Below are 21,660 nucleotides of genomic sequence, written 5' to 3' on the forward strand. Positions count from 1 at the left end.
TACTAAAATAATTGATCACTGTACTCATAAGCTATACTGTAATAATTTCACATGTAGTAAATCAGTCTGTCCAATAGCAGCTTACTACAACCTTTGGAATGTGAAAATGTTTTTTACTGTGTTTTATGTATAACTTGCAGGTCAACGCAATGAACGATTGGACACCACCTATGTTTTAGTGTAGTGAGTGGAATTTGCAGATGGTTCCTTACTTACGCTAGTCATTTAAAGCGCATCGGAGCGTTTTCATACATTAGATTATTAATGTAAGTAAATGGTGGCCAGAACTTTTAAAGTCCAAAATGCATATAAAAGCAGCATAAAGGTAATCCACACGACTCCAGTGATTAAATCCATATTTTCAGAAGCGATATGATAGGTGTGGTTGAAAAACCAATCAATATTTAAGTCCTTCTTTTACTATAAATCTCCTCTCTGCCCAGTAGGTGACGATATGCACAAAGAATTTAAATCACCCCCCAAAAAATTAAATGAAGACGAATAGGGAAGTAAAAGTGAAAATAGAGATTTATAGTAAAAAAGGACTTAAATATTGATCTGTTTCTCAGCCACACCTATCATATTGCTTCTGAAGACATGGATGTAATCACTGGAGTTGTATGGATTACCTTTATGCTGCATTTATGTGCTTTTTGGACATTCAAATTCTGGTCACCATTCACTTGCATTGTATGGACATACAGAGCAGAAATATTCTTCTAAAAATCTTCATTTGTGTTCTGCAGAAGAAAGAAAGTCATACACATCTGGGATGGCATGAGGGTGAGTAAATGATGAGAGAATTTGCATTTTTGGGTGAACAATCCCTTTAAAATACAAAACCAGTCAACAGAAAGCTGACTTGTTAAGAACCACATTTCCACCTTGAAGTTGCACTCAGTAATTGTTTTCCTCATTAAAAAGTTTTACTTCTACAGAAATTATTTGTAATTTTGAAACATATAAAATCATGACCACTCACTTGAGATAAAAACTCCAGTGATATATTATAAAAGCTGTTTTTTTTTCCTTTATTGAGAGGGTCCCCTCATGGGGGCCGCCATGTTAGGATCACATGACCAGTCAAATACTACTCGCTTAATCTCAGTAACTTCCATGTTATTGGACACTTTCACTCATGGATTATGGCTGACTGTGAATAGTACATTTCTACAGTGGCAATAGTAACTGAAAACTATTGCATTTGAATAATGCTGCATGCACACTCATAGGTGTCAGTGAAAGTCCAAGATGACTGCAATAATGACCAGCACAACATAAACAAAAAATACTGAGAGCACATTCAATAGCTCTGCTGAAAGAACAGCTAAAACTTCACATTTTTTAAATAAAAAGCCAGACTAAATGTACTAAATTTAATTTTATTACAGCGGATCCTCTGACCAGTGTTCCTCCATCAACACAATAGTAATTACAGAAAAAAAGTTAATTTATCCTTAGCTTGTTTTCTCTGATTCAGGAATACTTTAATACAATTTCAAGCCATTTATTCTGTATTTTTAAACTTTTTGTATAATCTTTTTAGACATTCAGTAACATGATACACAATCTATACATTTTGATACAGGTTACATATGAGTTATAGTGGTGATGCTGAGCCAGAAGACAATGGGTGTGTTGGAAATGGCATACTATCATACTACTAGTACTATTTTTTTTAAAAGAATTCAGTATGCTGTATGTTAGTATGCAATTTCGAACACAGCAAATTAATACTTATGTTCCTTACAGAAATGTAGCCCTTCCCCTTTGACCAGCCCCTCTCTATCGCTCCCCATTTCATTTGTTTGTAGTGTTGGCGATAGGAGTGTTCAGGCCCAGTAGAACTAAAATAATCACCACTCCTTTATAGCCTGTCAATGGGGTTTCTCTGGAGAGGAGACAATGCAGTAGTGACCGGGCTTGGCAGCTGTGGGATGGCACAGTGTTTGACAAGAGGTTAAACCTCCATTAGAAATAACATTTGCGTTTCAAACTAGTATTTCTCATATATCAGTATTACTTACATATCCCCTAATTCAGTCAGTAGGACAAGAGTTTAAAACTAGGATAAAAAATATGTTTAAATCTATATTGGTGGCAGGGATGACAAATAAACGGTTATCACAATTATGATTAATGCCAACCTAATTCAAACAGCCCTCACCCAAAATGTATTCTTATAAACAACAGCAATGATTAAAAAACATAATAATTGGACTAAACTGATCGTTTCTTGGTTAAAAACAAAAGGTTTACCTTGATATCAAAATGTAGACCAATGAGAGGAATGAAATAGAAAAAATTGACTGTATCCTTTAACAGCTCTGTTTTGCACATTTGTGCCTTTAAACTGAAGTCATGGTAGGATAGATATATATATATATATATATATATATATACATATATATATATATATATACACATACACTGGATGATACTGCACCTTCTGACATTCACATGAATGTAGGGTTCAGAATAAAGGCGTTTGAGAATACAGTGGACCATGGCATGTGCAGAAGCTTTCCTGTGATCAACAGACAAATGTTCAAATACAAATGGAAAACAGAAAGTGTGCAGAGGTGACATGTAAACACGCACTACTCCCTGAAGTTCAACTCTGAGGTCCCAGAGTGAGTCTCATTGTACACAAGCCAAAAAACCCTTAAAGGCATAATTAACCAAAAAATTCAAATTATTTTATCATTTACTCACCCTCACGTCCAAACCCATCTGACACTCTTTGTCTCTGGAACACAAAAAAGGGATGCTTGGCAGAATGTTGGACTCAGTCACCATTCATTTTCATTAGCTGCATTTCCACTATCGGACCAAATGGTGGCGTGCTAGTTCGTGCCAGGGCCAATTGCATTCCCACAGTCACTTCCAGGGCTTCATTGTGTTTCCTCTGGGCTTTCTTGGGGCCAACGGCCAAGTTTTGCCGAACTTGCCAGGATATGTATCCAGCGCACAATGGTACACGTTCGGGAAAATAATAATAATTTAAAAAAAATGCGTTCACAGTACAAATCCAATAAAACGCACAATGGACAAAGCGGTGCCCAAAGAAATTACTTTCCATGGGTCGGTGAACTTTCATAGACGGTGTGCTGGGACATCATCCCGCTGTTGGTGGAAAGACCACTCGGGACATCATAGCAGTTACAGTCGGTGAGTTGTTATTGCTCATTTATCGTGCTAGCTAGCTAATGTTTACATTCGATATAAACTCGATATTATAGATAGCATGAAACCTCAGCTTGAGCTTCCCTCTTGCTTGTGAAATGGGCGAGGTGTGTGACGTTGGCACCAGGGCAGCATATTAAGGGCGGGTTTTAGAGCAATACTGTGGGGTTACTGGCCCGATGGTGGGAACGTAGATCGATTTTGATCTTGCGGCTCGAGGTCCAAGGCTATTGGCCCCAGCTGGCCAGTTGATAGTCCTGGCTTGCACTGGCCCGATAGTGGAAAAAGAGCTACTGTATAGAAAACAGATGCAATGACAGTGAATGCTGACTGAGGCTTTCAGTCCCAAACATCCTGCCTAACATCTTTTGTATTCCACAGAAGTAAATCATATGGGTTTGGAACAACATGAAAGTGAGACACTCATTACAGAATTTTCATTTTTGGGTGAACTATCCCTTTAAAAGCTCAAGGTAAATAGTTACATTTCTAAATATTTTTCTTTTAAAACTTTTTCTATATGCAGTTTCTTGATGGGAGGGAAAACCGCCATCAATGTTGTTAATTTCTATGCATTTTAAATCTTTATTTTAATCAAATATACAATATGAACACTCTCCCCAGACAACTAGAGTTTAGTTAGGTACACTTTCTACTTGCTCTTTCACATTAGAGCTGGATCCATTTGATAATATGGGTTTAGGTCAGCAGTCACACAAGCTCTTTTGGGATAGTGGAACATAAAGGAGCAGGAGAGACATGTCCCACCTGAAGATACTTGTCTTCACCAATGATTGCACAAGGGAAAAGGGGGGTAACATACTCCCTCAGAAGTGTTAAAACGTAAGTCAATGGTTTGTGATTCCTGGAGTCAAAGTGTTGTAAAGCAAAACCAACTAGACAAACTCACTTGGAAGAAAAGTTAGCTTGAAAAAAATACCCCCACGCCAAAAAGTGCATTCAGGCATCAATCCTTTCAAACGCTGGATCCAGGCAGAGCTTGGCGTGGAGTGATGGCAAAGAGGCAGATAAAGCAGTGGGGGAGAGTGAGGGCAGGCAGGGGCATCGGCATCACAGCTCATATCCTCTCAACACTGGGCACTGACACCTGTGGTACGGTTGGCGCAGAGGACAGACAGAGAGCAGGGATAAAGAGATCAAAGGATTCCCTGTCAGTTAAAGAGGAAATTCCACTAATGTGCTTGGTCTTCTCAGTCGCTTTAACCAGCCAACTATAATATATAATATAATTACATCTTTTGGCTGTTAAATCTTTGGGGCAGCTATTGAGTTATTAAAATACATCTACCGCACTTCATAAACCTTCACTTCCATTAAAAAGTTTGGTACTTGACTAAAGTGTGTTGTTGACTCGTTCAATGCTATTTTAAGAGCATCCCAGGTGGATACCTCATGAAGCTGGTTAAAATATTGCCCAGACTGTGCAAGGGTAGCTATTTTGATGAATTAAAAATATAAGATTTTGATGTTTTAGCATTTTTTGTTCACCAAATTCACAAAAAAAAAAAAAAAAAATCACATCACATCCACATGATATTTCATACTTTAGATGACTTTTCTATTTTCTTGTATGTGGAAAATAGAAATAAAGAATGATTAGGTGTTTCCAAAACGTTAATGTGGAGGTCATAGTACCAAATAAAAGTGTTTGTCTGCTCCACAGGAGCCTGTTTTGAATCCCATAACAAAGCCTGCTGTCATGACCTTAAGAAAAAGAGGAAGTCGTTTAAGCTCCTTCAGTTTTAGCAGTCCCAAAGTGCCAAAGAAACATGACTCAAACCCGATGGGGGACAAAGTACATTCAAACAGGTTCTGCATTTCATTGATTTCCTTTGAGAAATCATAAAGATACGGCCCAAAAACCACTGACCCCGAAACAAGTCTACACTTTCATATCTACCTCTTCCTGAAAGAGATCACATAGATAATGTTGCAATAATAGTGTATTGTTTATTATTATATATTTATTTCTTTATAGACTCCACTTCCACCTGGTATTAAGATGTGTTTCGGGTGATCCGATCACGTGGTCAGCCCTAAATACAGATCTAAACATGGTCTAAAACGTTTTGTGATCGGATCACAAAAACCACATACGAATGTGGTCAAAAACGCACGTGACCACATCGCATTTGAGGTGTAAACGCTAATCTGTCCTGTATGCATCCCGACAGCAGTGAAGTACCACCCCTCACCTGTCAATCAACGGTTGCGCTAAGACAAGAGTTTAAACTTTGCCGTTTATGAGCGGTTTTAAAAGGAAATAACCATCCGATCAGAAAATTTAAATAAGCGGATGCATACACAATTATGAGAGCTTCACGGATATTCTTACATGTCTGATATCAACACAGATGACGAGCACGAACACCTGAAGCTCCTTTAATACAGGTAATCCACTAAAATAACGGATAATTCTGCTTGACATGTTGCATTTGGATTAAATTTCAACCGAATCTGGGAGTTTTCTTTTCTGAATTTGTTGCACTTTATTACCATGCAGTAACACACTGACATAGTGATTAAGTCATCATGAAACCCTCCCCTCCAAATCCGAACAAGTGGTTACAGTACATGCATTTAAGTGACCAGGTGGAAACGGGGTCATAGTTATTACTGTTTTCATGTTCTAGTCCTTTTCTGTTATTCTTGTTCTTTTTTTTTTCCTATGTAATTGCTTTGGCAATACAAAACTATTTTGTCATGCCAATTAAGCACTTTGAATTGAATTTATCTCTTTTAATAGACTGAACCCTGAACAACAAATATTCTGGAGAACTCCAGCTCAGTCACTCACCAAGCGCCATCACACACTGCATCGGTCATTTCCATAGTTATAAACCTTTGTAAAAATATCCCTCAAAATATGACACTCTACATAAAGTGCTTCTGCTTTGCAGATATTAAAAGGCACCTCAAAAGTATATTAACATAAGTGTATTACATTGTGGGAAAATATAAGCATATCACACACTAAATGCATGTAGGAGGCAAGCACACACTCTCCTTGTTCTAGTATGATATATCAGTCTCTATTTTTGATTATTTACATCCTGTCGTGACAGGGGATTCATATTAGATAAATCTAAATGTGGGACTGTTTTTTTTTCTTCAGGTACATTAAAACATATCTTGGCATATCTATACTAAATATTCAAACTAACACATTGAAGGCACTGAACACACATCTGACATCCTTTAGCTCTTTAGTTTTGTAGTGACACTGCTTACCTAAAACATATAACCCTTACATATTTTATGTAAAGAATATATACGTAAAATATACTGCCTTTTTTGTTATATCATATGTCTGGACACACAACCCAGATGAAATCTAGCTTACATAATAAAATAAATTGAATATCAAAGGCTGAGAAGAATAAAGAAAGACTTCCTGTCTAAAACCATGTTGCTTAAAGTAATTTTTCACCCAAAAATGAAAATTCATCATTTACTCACTCTCATGCAATTCCAGATGTGTATCACTTTCTTTCTTCTGCTGCACACAAAGATTTTTAGAAGAATATTTCAGCTCTGTAGGTCCATACAATGCATGAATACTATTATGATGCTAGTGAAACTTTGTAATACAGCACTTTTCATACCACTGTCTCCTTAAGATGATTCACTTATGTTTTCCTCTTTTGTAAGTCGCTTTGGATAAAAGCGTCTGCCAAATGAATAAATGTAAATGTAAATGAATGGTGGCCAACTTTGAAGGTCCAAGAAGCACATAAAGGCAGCATAAAAGTAATCCATATGACTCCAGTGGTTTAATCCATATCTTCAGAAGTATTATGATAAGTGTGGGTGAGAAACAGAACAATATTTAAGTCCCTTTTCACATTCTGAAAGTGAAAGATTTATAGTAAAAAATTAATTAAAAATATTATATCTCCTTACATAGATTTAACCACTGGAGTCGTATGGATTACTTTTATGCTACCTTTGTAATTTTTGGTGCTTCAAATTTCTGGCCACCATTCACTTGCATTGTGAGGACCTACAGAACTGAGATATTCTTCTAATGAGATATTTGTTTGTGTTCAGCAGAAGAAAAATTCATACACACCTGGGATGGCATGAGGGTGAGTATATGATGAGAGAATGTTCATTTTTGGGTGAACTATTCCTTTAATTCAAGTACAGACTAAAAATAGCAAAGAATGCTGCAGATATGAGCAGATCAGTGCTTGCTTGCTAAACTCTGCAAAAGACACACTGCTTGGGCAACACAACCCCATTGATCTTTAACGGCCCAATAAACATGTAACCAAAAGGTCTATAAGGTCAAGTTTGTTTTTTTCACAAAAAAAAAAAAAAAAAAAACCCACCAGAATACAATTTATTTTGAGTCGATAGAAAATTCTGGGGGGAAAATACAGTGCTTAAATGTAGGCTAAGGTTGAGATCCTTACTGCAATTAAATCAACCAAATTTAAAATCTGACAAATTAAATACATTAAATACTTAAAAACATTTACTCGGCTGACTCTCTTCCTAACACAGACCACATTACATACACTGCACACAAGTCATCTTGATTTCTTTCTTTTTTAAAACCCTGAACTGTTCTTTTTCCTAGAGCATGACAGCAGGCTGATAGTTCAGGAGTGTTTGTAACTGTGTCTAGATATCCATTTCCCTTGCATTCTTACATAAACATCTAGTATTTCATTTATTTGCAAATATTGAAAATTATGGCCAACTTTTCCATCAGTTTGGTTTATGAATCCACACATTAAGCGGACTAAAGCTAAATAAACATCTATTTTATATTTATATCTATAATATTAGCACTACATAAATCTCCTCAAGTGAGCTTTGAATGATCAGACTAGTGTTTTTGACTCTAGCTCTGCATGGTTGTCAAAAAAGTTTCATGCAAAGTTAGACTACCTTTTGACCTGAGCAATATTTACTATAGTTTAAATATCTGCAAGTAAGAGAGAAAAGGGGAAGTAAGAGATAGAGAGAAGAAAAAAGAAGAGTGGGAGGAGAGATAGACAAGTGCAGTTAGTTCTGCTCTCTGTGCCACTCTTTAGTCTGGGCCAGTGCATTCTCCTACCCTGTGTGTGTTTGTTTGTGTGTGCAGGGTTGGCACAAACGCACTGGTGTCTATGTAAAGGACAGGTGTGAACCGTTGGATATCTGAGATGTGATGCTGGTGCTCCTACTCATGCCCTGCTCAGTGCGCCCCCCTGAGGTGGTCCTCCTAAGCACCTGGGGGCTGTTACGCATCCCCACGCTGCTTTTTGGCATAGCCCCTGGAGGGCCTGAGGAGGAGTGGCCCCATGGTGGAAGTCCACCTCCTGGGATGGCTTGACCCCAGCCTTGCTGCACCTGTGATCCTCCCTGACTGGAGTTGTAGTGGTGAATGGATCCTGAACCAGTGCTGCTGCCCCATTGTGCGCCCTGAGAGCTATCGGAGTGGTGCTGATGAGGGATCCAGCTGCCCGGGGCCCCAGGAAAGCTGTGGCTGAGGCCCTCAGGAGAGATATTAGCCAACACCATGTTGCTGAAGCCCAAGCGCATGCTCTCAGAGTCAAAGGTCTCGATCTCTCGGGCCTGACGCTCCAGCAAGCTGCGGATCCTCTCTGTGCGTTCATTCTGCAAGGTCAGCATCTCCTCTTCAATCTGTGGGATACATATCAGAGGGCCACATCAGACTCTAGAAAAGCTCATACTGTTATAGTCATAACTTCAATTGTTAATATGTCTGTAAAAAAGGTTTAATATACAGTGTTCCCATTCAATTTCCAAGTATTTTTACTTAAAATATACTTTAAAATTAATGATTAAATGGATAGTTCACCCAAAAATGAAAATCCTCTAATTTTTTACTCACCCTAATACCATCCAAGATGTATATGATTTTCTTTCCTCTGCCGAACACAAATTAAGATTTTTAGAAGAATATCTCAGCACTGTAGGCTACAATTCAAAAGAATACAATGCAAGTGAATGGTGGCCAGAACTTGGAAGGATCAAAAAGCATATAAAGGTAGCATAAAAGTTATCCATACTCACTGCCTGTGGTTAAATCCATATCTTCAGAAGCAATGTAATAGGTGTGGGGGAGAAACAGATCAATATTTATGTCCTTTTTCACTATAAATTCTCCTCCCTGCACAGTAGGTGGTGATATGCATGAAGAATGCAAATCGCCAAAAACAAAAGAAGAAGAATGTGGAAGTGAAAGTGAAGATTGACAGTAAAAAGGACTTAAATATTGATCTGTTTCTCACCCACACCTATCATATTGCTTCTGAAGATATGGATTTAACCACCAGAGACATATGGATTACTTTTATGCTGCCTTTATATGCTTTTTGGACCTTCAAAGTTCTGGCCACTATTCACTTGCATTTTATGGACATACAGAGCAGAAATATTCTTCTAAAAATCTTCATTTGTGTTCTGCAGAAGAAAGAAAGTCATACACATCTGGGATGGCATGAGGGTGAGTAAATGATGAGAGAATTTAGGACCTACAGAGATGAGATATTCTTCTAAAAACCCTTCTGCCTTACATCTCTTTTTTTGTGTTCCAAGGAAGAAAGTAAGTCATACGGGTTTGGAACAACATGAGTGTTAGTAAATGATTACAGAATTTTCATTTTGGGTCAATTGTCCCTTTAAGTGACTTGCAGGACCTTGGTCTCCAGCAGGGCTCTCCTTAGGGACACTCTCTGCTCCAGCTCCTTCCTCTCTCGCTCCTGCTGTGCATCCGTCTGCATCTTTATCTTACTCTGATATGCATTCAACAGCTCCAACTCCTGCTGCAGCTGCATTCGTAGCACCTGACACTCGGCCTCCTGTGCCTCATCCAGACGCAACTGATAGACAGAAATATGGAGATCATTATTTATCATATAATCAGGCACTGAAGGTGACAAAACTTTGTGTCTTATTTCTACCAAGCACTCACTGCCTGTGTGGACAGCATGTTGTTGATGGTGTGGTCGTACTGCTCGGCGAGGATGGCTAGTTTTCTTGTCTGTTCCTCCTTCAGTCTCTTCAGCATGGTCTTGTGGTCAGGTTTTGGTGTGCTCTCCAGCAGGTGGTTCCGCAGAGCTTTGTACTGTCGGGTCTGGATCTTACAAGTATCCTGAAACTGTTTCTTGATCTGAAGCTCTTTGGACTGTCAGAAAACAATGAAGGGGCAGGAAGATCAGTAATTGTAATTGTGCTAGAAACACAGATGAGCAGTGTAAATAAATAAAGCAATGAGCCGAGAATAATTTTTCATGCCCTAATTAATCCGAAACCTAATTTCTCATTTGTCATTGAGCTGCCAGTTTTAAACTACTTAATACTAACCTACAACACTGGAAATGGAAAAACCTGTGTGGTGTTACCTTGAGGCTCTTGGGCTGCTGTCGGACCTCCATGACGTGTTTGCGTCTGAGCTCCCTCTCCCTGCGCTTGTTGTACTCCAGCTGGTTGGTGAGCTCGGTCTGGTGCTGCAGGCGGATTTGCTCTGCACGCATCTTCTGGATGTTGCTCAGGTGTCTGAATTCCAGCTCCTGCATGGACTCGTGGTGTCGAAGCAGCATGGCATGCTCCAGATCCTTCTGCGTCTGACGCTTGTTCAGCTCCTGAGATCACATGCACAGGAACAATTGCATTACTGATGGTACAAAGCTAGGAAAATGTGGATAAGGACCAATTAAACTAGTCCATAATCAACAACAATTGAACATACTAGGAATGTGGAAATCCATTTTAATAATGGTGGGTGTTTTGCCTAAACTCTAAAGCTGACTATTTTTAACATGACATTCTGTAAACTGCAACACATGTTGCAGACTTTTAAAGGGATAGTTCACCCCAAAATTAAAATTCTCTAATCATTTACTCACCCTCATGCCTCACAAAGATTTTAAGAAGAATCTCTTTGCTCTGTATCTCCATACAATGCAAGTGAATAGTGGCCAGAACTTTAAAGGTTCAAAATGATGATAAAAGCAGCATAAAAGTAATCCATATGATTCAAGTGTTTAAATCCATATCTTCAGAAGCGATATGATAGGTGTGGGTGAGAAACAGATCAATATTTAAGTCCTTTTTTTACTATCAATCTCCACTTTCACATTCTTCTTTTGTTTTTGGTGATTTGCATTCTTCATGCATATCGCCACCTACTGGGCAGGGAGCAGAATGTATGGTAAAAACAACTTAAATATTGATCTGTTTCTCACCCACACCTATCATATTGCTTCTGAAGATATGGAATTAACCACTGGAATCTTATTGATTACCTTTATACTGTGTTTATGTGTATTTTGGAGCTTCAAAATTTTGGTACCCATTCACTTGCATTGTGAGAACCTACAGAGCTGAGATATTCTTCTAAAAATCTTTGTGTTCAGCAGAAGAAAGAAAGTCATACACATCTGGTGAATGATGAGAGAATTTTAACTTTTGGGAGAACCATCCCTTTAAGGGGGATGAATTAAAGCGCTGTAGCTACAAATATCTAACTAAATAAAAAAAAAAAAAAAAAAATAAAAATATATATATATATATATATATATATATATATATATATATATATATATATATATATATATATATATATATATATATATTATACAATTTAGATAAACTAGTCAACTTGTCTACTATTGGGAGAAAAAGCATTTTTTTCTGCACACACAGTTTTTCTATTTAGTGTACATGTAAGCTCACAGTCTGCTAACCTCTCTCATAAGATCTTGCTCCACATTGTGACGTGCGAGGAGGATACGTCGTTTGAACCTGCGGCACTCGAGCTCCAGGTACTGTCTCTGCCGGCGGAGAAGGTTGGCCTCCTCCTCTGCCTGAAAGTGCTGGAAGTTCTCTTTCTGCTTGGACAGCCACTCCTGCTTCTCCTTCTTTGGTGTGGACTGGTTCTCATTCAGTTCCTGCACATATGGAGAAGATGCAAAGCATGTGAATGTGTAATAGAATATTATTTGGAGGAACGTGATCTATCTATATAGACTGGGATATGAATCTTCTTCAGTTTTTGATCCAGTCTCAAAAGTGAGATTTTGTGAAATGAAAACCAGCATGGTTTTATGATTGAATGACTTTCTGACCTCTTTGAGTTGCTCTTTGCGCAGTTTGTACTCGCGTTTCTGAGACTCCACAAAGCTGTTGAGCTCCTTCTTTTGCTGGCTCTGAATGTGCTGCAGGAACTTCTTCTCATCGTTGGTAAAAGTCTTGGCCTGCAACACAGAGTGATGCAAAACTTCAACAATAGACACGCACATACATAAAAAAAATTTGTTTGACCGCCTGGTTCCCATTCTTTTTGACCAATGAATTTCTAGGACTTTAGTCATTTGTGAATCCAATTTGAGAATCATTTTGACCAATTGACTTAAAAAAAAAACCTACTCAAAAAAAGGATTTGCTCACAAAACGGACATCACTATGGTTTGCAAGCAAGTTCTACTCTACACAAGCTCTAGCCAAGAGCAATATTTAGGTGATTAAATATTTTAGAGCAGAGGATAACTAGAAAAATGTATATTAACTATGTAAGTTTCCATGACATTTCCAAGGTCTGGAAAACACCATTTTAAAATTCCCTCATATTTTCAGGTTTTCCATGACTGTGGGAACCCTGAACTGTTAAATGGCAAATGCCTTTATTCTTAGCCTCAAACATGAATAATTCATGAAAAATGAAATAACTGACTTTACATCTTTACTTGCAAGCCATATTGTTAGAATTAGCTTTTTGGTTTTATATGATAATGTTACATTACATCTTTATCCATGGTTGCTTGGTGCTTCTTAATGAGTTTGTCCATCTCTGCAGCAAAGCTGTTCCTCTGGTTCTCCATTTCCTTGTCCAGTTTGAGTCTGTGCTCGTCCATCTCACCCTTCAGCTTGTTCTCCAGGGCCAGAAGGTGTTTCTGGTGCTGTCTGCGCATACGTTTGTATCCAGACATCTGCTCTCGCACCTCAGAGTCCTGCTCATGCTCCTGAATCTGACGAGTAACCTAGGACACATACAAACAAGCACACTTTTGACCATTGTAACAAAACAGACACTAGCTTTTACCCTTCAAGTGTTCAACTGGGGTGGTAATCTGGTTCTCACCAGGGAGGCTGTGCGGATGGTGGCAAAGTGCTCTCGGTTCCGGTATTGACGCCGCGGTGTCTGTGCTGGGGGAGACTGGGGTTCTGATGGCTGTCTTTGAGCTTCTGTGTCTTCTGGATACCTTTCTTCCTCCTTCAGCATACAAAGACAAAACATTAAGAACACCTATGCCATGCTTGACACAGACATTAAAAAGACATTTTTAACATGTAACACTAGTTGTAAGCACGTTATTTTATTGATACATTTTTGAGGCATCAATATATTAACATTATCCAACATTTAAATTAGAAGCCTAATTTGTGTGCTTTCCGACTCACTGTCAGTTGGTATTCCATTTAATGTAGTCTGGCGTAATTGCTTTCGGAGACCACAAGGGGGTGATACAACATTTACTGTACTCAATACTGAAGCCAGTCAGACACCGGACAAGTAGCTCCGTGTCACGGAAAGGACAAGGCACAGGTATCACACTCGGTGCGGTGCAGGGGACAGTTCAAATTTGTTAGTCTAGTCGCCATATTTACAAAAGTTACAAAGGTTTTTGTACCTCAAGAATGAACAAAGTGACGCTGATGAGTTTGCAGGTTAGTGTATGAAACGGGTTTAACTTTGCAAACTGAATGAGTAGGAATGGCGTTGTTTATTATGCAGTTTCTCAGTATGTAATGTTGAAGCTCTCAAACCACAAAAAGACATACTTGTAACTGATATAAATACATATACACAATATTTCATAGAGTAAATAATCCATGTCATTTGATAATGATTTGGGTTGAATTTAATGGAAAACTATGTGAGTTGCGATTCATAGATTGGCTGTCTGTTGGCAGAGTGCATACCTTCAAAGAATATAATTGTTTCGCATTTTAGAATGAACCATGTCGTCTGCCAGACGTGTTCAGTGTGCAACCCCCTTTAAACTACACTGCCGCTCAAACATTACCAAAGTTGTGTTGAGAAATATGTATGAAGAGACAAAGACTACTGTGCAATGACCAACCCTATTTATATCTGAAAGAAAATTAAATAAAAATAAAAAATAAAAATAAAAATGGAATAGTAACATTTATTCTTTTATGTAATAATGGACAGATGTGTAACTCTCAATATACATAATTTGGGAGAAAAAGCAATGGTGATGATGATATTTTTGTTTTGATGTAAAAGGAAACATTAAGATAATTTTCCTCCCTTGTGATTGAATAATGAATGCACCCAAGGGTTAATTTAATCATTAGCACACTGAGGTTTCGTGTTGGCTATCAAATTGTGGTCAAATCTGCTGAAGTAACGGTCACAAACATAAATGCACTACAATACAAAGCAAGTAGCTTTGGTATCTGGCAAGAAAATAAATGTTAATACACCAGAAATGCACAAACCGGTTTGACATGAATCATGGAGCTGTTAGGTATGATGGTTTGGTCTTTCTCCATGAGATCCACTTCGCTCTTGTTGTCGTCAGTGGCGTCTGTGGCGTCAGGCAGACTGTTGACTGAGCTGCTCTGTGAGCTGGCACTGATGGACATACTAGGGATGGACTGATTACTACCCACACTGTTCACTGTGCCTGTATGGCCAACACTGTGCTCCACCTCCTACAACACATTAATGAGACTAGTGATGGACCAATATAGAGCTGCACAATTAATTGAAAAAATAACCAAGATTAAGATCACACCTGACACAATAACCTTATCATGAAAAGTGTTGATTATGGTATTCCATTTAGGCCAATTCCCATTGTGTCTAAATTTTCTATTTACAATGTGCTTTTTGCGGTTGAGCATTGTAAACAATCAGAGACATGTCTATTTTACACGTGAATAAGATGGCGAATCAAAGGCGTTTAATTTTTTTTAATGATTTATTCAATTACTTGTACAGCACTGGAGCAAAATATTCGCTAGGCTGATTAAATAGCCAATATTTGGCCGATGACTGTAACTGATAAACAAGTAATCATTCGCCTAGTGTCACTTTCAAAATCTACCTTATATCCTTGTCAAAGGATAATGCATATTTTCTGCTTTCAAATATTGTTTTTATGATTTTTATGTAAATGCACTATATACACAGTATATACACTATATGAATAAAAATGACATCAGTAGTGTTTATATGGTAGAAGCTAGCAGTGTGGACTAGATACAATGTTTTTAGTAAAACGTCTGAGTGTGTTGAGGCAGTGTGTTTCTGTAAAGCCGGACAAAACACCACTTCCTCCTGCAGGAAGACTGTAAATCACACTTGGCCGAGCAGCAAGGGTCAAAGGAGGTCAAGATACAATTATAATAACTGACCTCCTCGTCGTCTGGAACCTCTATTGCAGGGCCATTGTGGGCCTCGTGGAACAGGAGCTTTTTCATCTTGCGGTACTGCAGGTTGTCCAGCTCTCTCACTGCATCTTTGGTGCGCTGGATCAGGTCAATAAGCACCGACTCTGGCCGCTCGCGCTGGACAAATGCATGCTGCACACAGCAAGAGAAGGTTACAGAGGTCAAGATAAAAAGATAAGATCCTCTAAAAGAAACTAAGTGAGAATTTTTACTTCAAAATAATACCAGGTTACTTTTGAGCAAATAGGGTTCATGCATTACAGGGCTAAAGAATAAGAACAGCTGCGTTTCCACTGTCGGGCCAAATGAGGGCGTGCTAGTGCATGCCAAGGCCAGTTGCAAAAAAGTGGTGCCCAAAGAAAGAACTTTCCATGGTTCGAGATCATGGACGGTGTGCTGGGACATCGTCCCGCTGTTATGGAGAGTCCACTCGTGACACCATGGCAGTTACAGTTGGTGAGTTGTCAACGCTAACTTATCTCGCTAGCTAGCTAATGTTTACAAACGATATGAACTTGATATACTAGATAACTAGATAACATGATACCTCAGTTTGAACTTCCCTCTTGCTTGTGAAATTGGCAGGGGGGTGTGACGTTGGCACCAGGGCGACGTGTTAAGGGCAGGTTTTAGGGCAACGCTGCATGGCTATTGACCCGATAGTGGGAACGCAGATAGATTTTGGTCTCGTGGCTCGAGGTCCGAGACTATTGGCTCCAGCTGGCCAATTGAAAGCCCTGGCTTGCACTGGCCCAATAATGGAAAAAACGGCTAATGTCCCATTGATCCAGGGCCAATGTGAGAGAGTTTCAGGCAAGTTGATGGAACTGTCACAGGCTAGTGCTCCATCTTACATTTATTGATCTTGTAAATGTGATTTTGTTTTTGGAAACTAAAACATATTTGGTTTTCTGATGATGTATTGAACATTGTTGTTGCAAATTCTACAGATTAAAATTTGTCATCACCAAGATAATGTTGTCTAGCTGGCTGGCATAAATGCAGTTATGTTGTAATTGTGAGACTGAATTAATATAATCTTGAAAGCATCAGAAAGAATGGGTTGAACATTTCAAAACAATGTTTTGCATCGTATGCAATCATTTTCCAGCAAAAGTGTATTTATGACTATTGATGTCATGGAGTTTCATTATAGCTGCATAAATTCCAGTTATTATTACAAATTAAAAACACTGTAAATATGTGTTGTAAAGAAAATTAATTTCTTCCTGGCACAAAAACAAAACACATTTTTAAAATAAAATGTATCAAAATCAATTAATTTATTTATAAAGCACAAATAAAAACAACAATGACCACTCTGCTGTACAACCACAATGTACTATACATAGGACATAAAAATAAACATCAGATAAAATAACGTAAAATAGCGTAAACATATAAAATATTAAAAATTATTATATGCCAACGTAAAAAAAGTCTTTAATTTAGACTTGAATTCATATAAAAAGTCAGCAGATCTGACAGACATAGGCAGATTTTTCCATAGCTTTGGTCCAGCAACCGCAAAGGCACAGTCACCCCTTAGCTTTAATCTTTTAATTGTCTTGCCAATTAAAAATTTAACAGGGCAAGTACAAATCTGAACAACTGACCCAGCCGAAAAAACATCCTTATTGTTGAGCCATGCATTAGGTAGATTCAGAAACCACTAAACAACTAAAGGCATCAGAATGCTGTGAAAATATCACACAATACATGACATTTTATAGCATCCCCAAGAATTACAGAACACTCTTCAGGAGAGAACTCGCTAACCTCCATACTTCTGTTTGAGAAGTAAACTTTATTTGACTTACCTTCAGCAGTTCCTCAGAGTTGGGCCTGTCATGGGGCAACTTTTGTAAGCACGAGTCCACAAAGTTTCTGAAGTAGTCCGTCCTTCAGAGAGAGAGAGATAGAGAGACAGAGAGTAGGAGGATTGCAAACAATATTCAGCTTGTAGTTGTAGGGAGCTAATGAAAACACTAGAGAAAAGCCATTACTCCAGTACTGCACTCACCATTCACTGAACTGCAGGGTTGGACTCTCGTTCTGTGCAATGTGGTATAAGGCACTCATTGCATTCATGTTAAACAGCGGAGGTTTCCTTTCAGCTAGAGAAGGAAAAGTTTCATCAGAAAAAGAGAAAGGAAAACTGAGCAAAATATACTCTATAAATCATATCAATCCATCTCACCTAATTCAATACAGGTTATTCCTAGAGACCAGATGTCAACCTTTCCATCATACTGGCCCTCATCCATAGCCAGGATCACCTCTGGTGCCATCCTAAGAGAAATAAATGGGATTTAGAATCATGTTATTCAACTGTAAATACTTTCAATTATAAAAACCAATAATTGGGACTTCACAGCCTAAAATATGATTGATTAAAGGTGAAATATGTAATTTTTGGATATGACAACTATAAGCAATTCATTCATAAGTTGATTTTCCTGAAGAATGTGAACACTGTGGCTCTTTAAACAAAGCTTGGTTTGTTTGAGCGGTCTGTCATGTTTGGGATGTGACAACCTGTAATAAGTTATTCGGGGTGCGGTAGTAGTGTTAAGGTAACCTGTTCCATTTGGTATTGCTAGTAGGACAGAAATTACATGATGCCACTTGCAGAACAGTCACAGAGCTCAAGAATAATTAATATAACAGACTTTATGCAGTCTTTATGCAGCTATAGCTTTTGAGATGCGTAACTCACCAATAAGGAGTCCCCACAAAAGAATTGGCAGGAGAGGCAATGGAAGCAGAACCGAAGTCTGCAAGCTTCACCTGTCCAGGCTCTGTGAGCAGGATGTTTCCAGCCTTGATATCCCTGTCAAACAGATAGAAAGGTGAGTTTACCCTGCTTTATATGCAATGCATGTATTAATAATGTAAAATGTTATCAAGAGATATGCTTCCCCCTTATAAATTAATAAGCAACTCCAATTACAAAAACGTTGGGACAGTATGAAAAATGCTAATAAAAACAAAAAGTAGTGATTTGTAAATTATATTCACCCTTTGTTATATTGAAAACACTAAAACTGCACATTATATGATGTTTTACCTTGTGAATTTCATTTTTTGTTTTTAACATTAATTTCAACACACTCCCAAAAAGTTGGGACAGGGGAAGTTTAAGACTAAAAACAATTTGAAGAGTTAAAATAACAAGGTAATGTGAAACAGGAGATGTTAAACAGGTGAGGCAATCGTGTCATAGTATATAAGGAGCCTCCAAAAACAGCCTAGTCCTTCAAGAGCAAGGATCATTCGAAACTTGTCAATTTGCCAACAGATGCTTCAGCAAATAATCCAGCACTTTGAAAACAATGTTCCCCAAAGACAAACTGAAAGGATTTTGGGCATTTCATCCTCTACAGTGGTTGAAAGTTTCAAAGAGTTTGGTAAAATCTCGATGTGTAAAGGGCAAGATGAAAACCACTTCTGAATGCGCGTGATCTCTGATCCCTCAGACATCACTGTCTTAAAAAACATCATTCATCTGAAATGGATATCATGAACATGGGTTTGGGATTACTTTGGTAAACCTTTGTTTGTCAACACCACTCACCACTGCATCCACAGATGCAAGTTAAGACTTTACTATGTGTAAAGGGGTTCGTTGGGTGGAAAAGGAGGAAATGGGAAACTCGTTAACTCAAATGGTAGGTCTTTTTATTTTAGACAAACTCAAAAACAGCTTTTCAGCCGACTTGTAACAGTTTGCTTTTCAGCAGTCACTTTATACACACTCATCTTCTTGTGTCTCTCTCTCTGCCTCTCGCTGGCGTGGTTCCTCCTTATGTCGCTCTCCCCAGTACTACTGTAGTCAGAAACAGGTGTTAGACATTATAGCACTCAGGTGTGTGCACCCATACCACTTTCTCTCGCTCCAGACGAACACTCGACCATGCCCCCGCCGCCACATATCACCGTCCGACTCAGGCCGGGGAGTCATCTGGTCTGCCCACCACTTCCCCCTTTCTGGAAAGGAAGTCCGCGACAACCATCTGCGCCCCCGGTCTGTGGACCACCTCGAACCTAAACAGCTGAAGAGCCAGATACCAGCGGGTGATCTGCACGTTGGTATACTTCATGTGTGGGAGTCACTGGAGTGGGGCGTGATCTGAACAGATCATGCCGGTGTATTTCCTCCAATTTCCTGGGTTTCAGCACCACTGTAACAGTATAAGGATGGGCAAGGAGGCGGTGAGAACTGGCTGAACAGTCAACATAAAGTTTAATGGTAAACAAACTTAAACCAACATAAAACTTAAGGACACACACACAATGCGACCGAGTGTGTCTCCCCCCCCCCCACCGAACTAGCGCCACCGGCTCCCCTTTATCTCCCTCTGATCAGCTGATTCAGCACTGACCATGCACCATCACAGCCCGGCCACACCCTCCTCGTCACACTATGCAAAGCAGAAACCCTACATCAACACTGTCCAGAAGTGCTGCCGATTTCTCTGGGCTCGGTCTCATCTTAGATGGAAAGTAGAACAGTGGAACCATGTTTTTTGGTCCGATGAGTCCACATTTAAAAAAGTTTTTGAAAAACACAGCCGCCGTGTTCTCCGGGCCAAAGAGGAAAAGGACCATCCAAGCTGTTATCAGCGTCAGGTCCAAAAGCCAGTGTCTGTATGGGCAGGGGTCAGTGAGATGTTAGTGCCCATGGCATGGGTAACTCGCACATCTGTGAGGGCACCATTAATGCAGACAGATATGTAAAAATTTTGGAACAGCATAAACTGCCATCCAGCACTGTCTTTTCCAGGGATGTCCCAGCATTATCAGCAGGACAACTTCAAACCACATACTGGCCGAATAAGCAGAGAGTGCGGGTGCTAGATTGGCCTGCCTGCAGTCCTGACCATCTCCAACTGAGAATGTGTGGTGCATTATGAAGCGCACAATACAGCAACAAAGACCCCCTACAATAGTGCAGCTGAAGACCTGCATAATGGATGAATGGGGGAAAATTCCACTTTCTAAACTTAACAAACTTGCGTCTTCAGTGTCCAAATGCTTAAGAAGTGTTATTATGAGGGAGAGTCACGTGACGCCATGCGAGGAGCAGACGTGTAGATGGCGAGCTTTGTGCACTTTGATAGTTTTTAATTATTTTCATGTTATAATCCGGTGAGATTCGATACACCCAGTTACATATTTGCTCTTTGAGGTAAACATGTCAAAGAAGCCAAAATCCTCAGACTCTGGAGACATTAAAAGACACTTACGTGCTCTAGCTGAAACCTCTGATGGGACTGCGAGCCGGGGACTCGAGTTGGAAAGCGCGACGGGAGAAGGAATACAGCGTCAACTGTCCAACATCTCGGTGATGCTGACGAAGGCTGTTGCTGACTTGGAGGATCTCGCTGTAATACGTCGATGGAAACAAAATTCTCTGAGTTGCTCACAAGAGTCACAGAAGTTGAGAAACGAATCGATTATCTTGAGTCATCAGTAAGGGAATTATCCGCTAATCCGTGTCCAAAACAAATTTGGAATGCATTTTAGAAAAATTGGAAGATCTCGAAAATAGAAATCGAAGGAACAATATACAAATTGTTGGAATTCCTGAGCATGAAGAGGGCAGAGATATGGCGAAATTCCTGGACGAGCTCTTCCCGAGTCTGCTCGACATAACAGGCCATAAGCTGGAAATTGAGCGAGCTCACAGAGTCCCGGCTCGCAGATCTGCTGAGGGAGACAGGCCGATCAATTCTGGCCAAATTTCTGAGATCATTTGATAAAGATCTCGTGTTGCACCAGGCGAGGAGCAAAGGAAAACTTTCTTGGAAGAATCACAATATTTTCTTGTTCCTGGACTTTGCGAATTCAACAAGAGAGAAACGCGATCGGTTCAAGGAATGTAAGAAACGCTTACATCAACGGAAGATTGCTTTTGCACTGATGTTTCTGGCCAAACTGAGGATAGACACCAAAGACGGCCGCAAAGTATTTTTATGCCCCCAAAAAAGCACTGTCCTTTATAGAAAT

The 21,660-nt window shown here is 39.2% G+C and overlaps 1 protein-coding gene across 1 annotated transcript in view; it reads right to left on the reverse strand.

Annotated features, from left to right (window-relative positions):
* Positions 1-1,366: 1,366 nt before the first annotated feature.
* Positions 1,367-21,660, reverse strand: part of LOC127422548 (serine/threonine-protein kinase TAO1-like) — a 56,091-nt gene continuing 35,797 nt past the window's right edge. Inside the window, exons 7-20 of the mRNA XM_051666159.1 lie at positions 18,368-18,481; positions 17,849-17,940; positions 17,672-17,765; positions 17,469-17,550; positions 15,613-15,780; positions 14,692-14,907; positions 13,307-13,438; positions 12,969-13,205; positions 12,294-12,422; positions 11,913-12,116; positions 10,569-10,808; positions 10,139-10,351; positions 9,864-10,046; positions 1,367-8,844 (exon numbers count right to left, since the gene is read on the reverse strand). Of these exons, the coding sequence (XP_051522119.1) occupies positions 8,326-8,844; positions 9,864-10,046; positions 10,139-10,351; positions 10,569-10,808; positions 11,913-12,116; positions 12,294-12,422; positions 12,969-13,205; positions 13,307-13,438; positions 14,692-14,907; positions 15,613-15,780; positions 17,469-17,550; positions 17,672-17,765; positions 17,849-17,940; positions 18,368-18,481 (2,623 nt within the window). The 3' untranslated portion in view covers positions 1,367-8,325. The remainder of the gene's footprint in view (positions 8,845-9,863; positions 10,047-10,138; positions 10,352-10,568; positions 10,809-11,912; positions 12,117-12,293; positions 12,423-12,968; positions 13,206-13,306; positions 13,439-14,691; positions 14,908-15,612; positions 15,781-17,468; positions 17,551-17,671; positions 17,766-17,848; positions 17,941-18,367; positions 18,482-21,660) is intronic.

Source organism: Myxocyprinus asiaticus, chromosome 31 (genome assembly GCF_019703515.2).
Source record: "Myxocyprinus asiaticus isolate MX2 ecotype Aquarium Trade chromosome 31, UBuf_Myxa_2, whole genome shotgun sequence".
Lineage (NCBI taxonomy): Eukaryota > Metazoa > Chordata > Actinopteri > Cypriniformes > Catostomidae > Myxocyprinus > Myxocyprinus asiaticus.